The sequence below is a fragment of the Mus pahari genome, chromosome 18, assembly GCF_900095145.1.
Source record: "Mus pahari chromosome 18, PAHARI_EIJ_v1.1, whole genome shotgun sequence".
Taxonomy (NCBI): Eukaryota; Metazoa; Chordata; class Mammalia; order Rodentia; family Muridae; genus Mus; species Mus pahari.
Window position 1 is genome coordinate 24590594 of NC_034607.1, and position 5328 is coordinate 24595921.

Consider the following 5328-nt stretch of genomic DNA (forward strand, 5'->3'; position numbering starts at 1 on the left):
ATTACAGACACTCTGAAATCAATTTGGTGATTTCTTAGAAAATTGGAAACAGTTCTACCTGAAGTCCCAGCTATAGTACTCCTGGGCATATACCCAAAGGATGCCCTACCATACCACAAGGACACGTCCACCATCTAGTATGTACCCACTCATAATTTATATTAACTATAAATACAGAATACCTAGGTTTTAACCCACAGATAGTAAGAAGTGTGACATGCAGAAAAGCCCAAGAGAGGATTACTCACTCCCATATAGAAGGGGGAAATTAATAATCATGGAAGCAGAGAGACAGAGGAACCTGGGTTGGGGGAGGTGAAAAGAGGAACAGGGTCTGGTATGGGGGAGGATCAGGACAGAAGCCCAAGAGGTCCAAAAGAATAAATGGAGATAAGCAACATTGGAGAGTGGGAGGTGGGAGAACCCTCTAGAAAGTAGCAGACACTTAGGATGTGAGGACTCAATGGGGGTGACCTTAGCCAATATGCCCATCTTTGTGTTGAGGGAACTTACAAAGTCCACCTCCAGTAGATAGGCAGGGCCTCAAGCTGAGGGACAGGTCTACTAACTCACAGTTAAAATTTCTGACCCATAATTATTCCTGCTTAAAAGCACTGCAGGGACAAAAATGGAGAAGAGATTGAAGGAAAGGTGGTCCAATGACTGGTCCAACTTGGGATTCATCTTATGTAAGGGCACCGATACCTGACACTATGACTGATGCTATCATGTGCTTCTAGAAGTGAGCCTGGTATAGCTGTCCTCTAAGAGGCCCTACTACCAGCAGCTGATTGAGACAGAAACAGATACTTATACTAACCTTTGGACTGAAGTCAGGGACCCCTATGGTTGACTTAGAGGAAGGGTTGAAGAAACTGAAGTGGAGGGTGACCTCATAGGATGATTAAGAGTCTCAACTAACACAGACCCCACAGAGCTCCAAAAAATTGACCCACCAACCATGAGCATACACTGTTCCGAGGTCCCTGGCACAAGTATAGCTGAGGTCTGCTTTGTCAGGCTTCAATGAGAGAAGATGCACTTAATCCTCAAGAGCCTTGAGGCCTCAGAGAAGGGGAAAGTGGGGGTGGGGTGGGGTAGGGTGAGTCCCTTATTATAATATCATGTACTTTTACATATGTAACTATCTTGAGTGGTTGAGTTCACACATATACAAGTGAGGTTTATTTTGGATTATCAAGGGAGAAGATGAATTTAGAGTAACTTTAAGAAAGGAAGTGTTTTACTTTAGAGTGAAGACAAATTTTGGAACAAGATAACATACATATTTTGAAATTTGTTAATATTTATAATAATATTCAGTTAAACATGCTAATAATATTCAGTTCTGTCAATAACTCTATCAGGAACTCTTAGTGTGTTTCAAAGAGCAAAAAATAGCAAAAGAAGTAAATTGAAACGAATAACTAGTCTTTGAATCAATGCTTTGTACACATGCAAATATAGCACTCTAAAACTAGTTAACAACAAAAATTTATTGTTCAGTAATGTTACTGAATGGTGCGTTTTGTTCCAGTTGCCAATTAATCTACTCAAATTGACCCAGTAGTGGCCATTCATATTCCTCGCTGCCTGTCCCTATGTTCTGAATTCCTGAGCGAAACACACACATATAGACTTTTGTTTTAACATGCCTTAAACAGCTCAAAGGCTGGGCCCATCCCAAACCTCCTCATAGTTAACACCCCCTCTAATATTTCTGAGTTATTATGTACTAAAGTCTATATTCCATCTTTACTATGCTAGACCCAGTTGAGGGAAGGAGCTGAGGTTGCTCTTCCCTGGATCTTGCATGATTGCTGTGGTTCCTCCTCTGCACCTCTCAGGCCTGCTCCTCACCCTTTTCTGGCATGGCAACTTCTTTTTCCTTGTGTCTCCAGGTCTCTTGTCTGGGAATCCTAAAGTCCCGCCTCTGTCTCCCTGCCCAGCCATTGACAACTATATTTTCCAATCAAAAATCCACTTAGGCCAGGAACCTTCAGAAACTTATATGTGATTTTGGGAACCCAATTAGCATAATACAAATGTTAGACCAAATCCACAACACATTTTGTATTTGTAAAACAAAAATGTGATTGATTAATGAATGGAGACATTTTAAAGAAAATGTGTATTTATCCACTGGAGCATGAGAAACCCAATAGTGGCCACATTCTCAAAGAATGATTTTTACCTTCCTTAGTAGCTATGAACTACCAATAGCTCCTTAATAATGTGTGGGCCTGTAGGTTATCTTTCCCACCAGTATGAGAATTTTGGCTGCTTGATCATGTGTAGGTATTTTGTAGGTAACTTCATTTAGCAGCAAATCATGGGTGCAATAGCCATTTAAGTCCAAAACCACTTACACATATGCAGCACTGATAAAACTTAGGTGATTTGTTGGAAACATAGTGTAGGAGGAGGTAATTTGTGAAGATATACGACAAAATAGAGGAGAAAAATCAGGATATATGTGATTATAGGTCATGATGTAAATGTATGAAATAGCCAAAATAATCTTAAAACTCAATAATATATTAAAATGTAATGCTATAAAACAAGTGTTAAGGGGGCTATCAGTAATAACTGTACTTCATATACTACATATGAATCCCAGAGTTAGCCAGTAAATGAACAGAGTGCTCACTCTTCATTTTTTTTGTTCTAAAATATCTATAATATTGTTACAGCTTTGTATTTATATTCTGAACTAAAAACCCGTTTATGCTTGTAATAGTAGGCTAGATGTTTGTACAGAAGCTGAATATTGTGGATAAGATGTAAGATGATTTTAGTTACTGTTTGTTCTCATACCATGGTTTTTCTGTGATGGCTCAAAATCCTGAGATTGAAATGCAGACATGTAAGGCAATCTTGCAGACTGAATATTTCACTTGCGCACTCTTGTGTCTCTCAGTCCTTTAAAAGAGTCATGCTTAGATCTTATAAGAATTATGTAGCATTTAGGGACAAATATGCATCCTAGCAACCCTGCACTGGAGGCCAAGATGGAGAAGACCTCCACAGCCACCATGACCTTCCCCTTGGTGCTATGGTAGACAGGGAAGAAGGTGATCCAGACACTGCAAAACACCAGCATGCTGAATGTCAGGAACTTGGCTTCATTGAAGATGTCAGGCAGGTTCCTGGCCCAAAATGCCACAGTTAACGTCCCCATAGCTAAAAATCCTAGATATCCCATCACACAGTAAAAGGCAGTAGCGGATCCCTTGTGGCACATGATGGTGATGTGGCCATGTTCATTGTGTGTATTTATGTCAACAAAGGGAGCAGATACTCCCAACCAGATTGCACAAAGAACCATTTGGATAAGGGTACATATGGGAATGATCAAGTTAGGTGAAACCAGAACCCACCTCATCCTTCTTCCTGGTACAGTGCTTCTGAAAGCCAGAACCACAGTAACAGTTTTGGCCAAGACAGTAGATACAGCTATAGTGAACACAACTCCAAATGACATCTGCTGTAGTATGCAAGTAGCCATGTTGGGAAGCCCAATGAAGGGCAATGAGCAGAGAAAACATAAGATGAGGGAGATGAGCAGGATGTAGCTGAGAGTGCGGTTATTGGCCTTCACAATTGGAGTTTCATGATGCTTTACAAAGACACCAAGAACAAGAGCTGTGAGTGCAGAGAAGCACAGAGCCATGCAAGCCAGAGCCATCCCCAAGGGGTCTTCATAGGCCAGAAAAGTCACAGTTTTCTGGATGCAGTGAGTTTGTTCTGTGTTGGCATACTGATCATCTGGACATTTTATACACTGAATACTGTCTGGTGAAAAATGAAATATCATATCAGTCATAATCCAACAAATATTATCACATTCCTATAACCCCTGGTGGCATTGGATAAAGTAGTTTGTTTGTTTGTTTTGACAGTGGACAATAGAGTGAACTGTCAGCAATGTTTCAACCCTACATTTCTTCTTTCAATTCAAGTGCATATACCAACGCTTTTTCATCATATGGCATATTCGTAATAAAACTCTCAACACACAGCAAATACAAGTTATTCTCTTGCAGCATTTTCAATATATTTGAATGTGTATGTCACAAGAACAAAATGTGTTTTTCTAGAGGGAAAGTCATGAAGATCTAAGAGCTGTCTTATTCAGTGTTGGTAAAGACTTTTCTTTTCACTGATGCAGTTTATTCCAAAGATTATAGTCTAAAGATTTGTTCTTATAGTGACAGATACATGCAATTCTAATGTTACACGAGGCAAACATCTGTGTACAAGAGACAGAGACCATTACAGAAGTGTACAGCCAATAAAATGATACCCAGTCCTAGGGTATAACTATAAAAACACTTCCATATAGCAAGAGACAGAAGATCAAACAATTTGCTGGGAGACTCTCTCCTAGTAATATACGAAGTGACACTCATGAAATGTCCATCAACATAAATGCCTAACCATGAGATGAACAAAGATGAAAACAGTGAATAGATCACTTTTGATTGCATTTCAGCATTAAAATGTTCCAGCCAAGAACATGTCTTTGTCCTTTCTTTAAAAGTGTTTCTTATTTTTCTATATGATATTTATCTTGTCTACTTAGAGGTCTTTTAAACATTTCATTGATATTTTTTAGGTATTTGAAATTAATGGAATTTCATATACTTCAAATTGAATTTTATTTCTAAATTCAGTGGGATTATTCATTTAAAACATGATTTTTTTTTCAATTTTTATTAGGTATTTACTTCATTTACATTTCAAATGCTATCCCAAAAGTCCCCTATACCCTCTCCCCCCACTCCCCTACTCACCCAATCCCACTTCTTGGCCCTGGTGTTCCCCTGTACTGGAGCATATAAAGTAAAACATGATTTTTAAAAAGGAAACAGTGAATTCAGGCACGAATGCATGTAATGATGTCATTAATATCAACTCTAACCATTTTCTATTAAAGAATTCTTTTTGTCTGTCAGACAATCTTTAGGTATAGAATATACTAGGAAGTTGTATTTGGAGGAAAGCCTGGATAACACTTTAATAGTGTTTAGATGAAGTATAATAACCATTCATTAGAAGTAACCTGCCCCAGAAACCTAGTACTACATTCCAACCAGAAATTTCACTAGTCTCCTTTTTAGTTAACTGTTTAATAAATAAAAATACCAAGACAACTTTATTATTTAATTTTGGCAGACCTTAAAAGAAGAAACAAAACCTATCTTTTTGAAGATATCTTTTCATAAAAAAGAAAGAATAGTTTGAAGCTCTCTTTTTTTATTACTATTATTTTCTTTATTTACATTTCAAATGCTATCCCGAAAGTTTCCTATACCCCTCCCCCCC

General features: G+C 38.2%; 1 protein-coding gene across 1 annotated transcript in view; it reads right to left on the minus strand.

Annotated features, from left to right (window-relative positions):
* Positions 1-2893: 2893 nt before the first annotated feature.
* The window catches only part of LOC110335715 (vomeronasal type-2 receptor 116-like), a 428392-nt gene continuing 425957 nt past the window's right edge, over positions 2894-5328 (minus strand). The window contains 1 exon segment of the mRNA XM_021218037.1: positions 2894-3795. Within this exon segment, the coding sequence (XP_021073696.1) occupies positions 2894-3795 (902 nt within the window).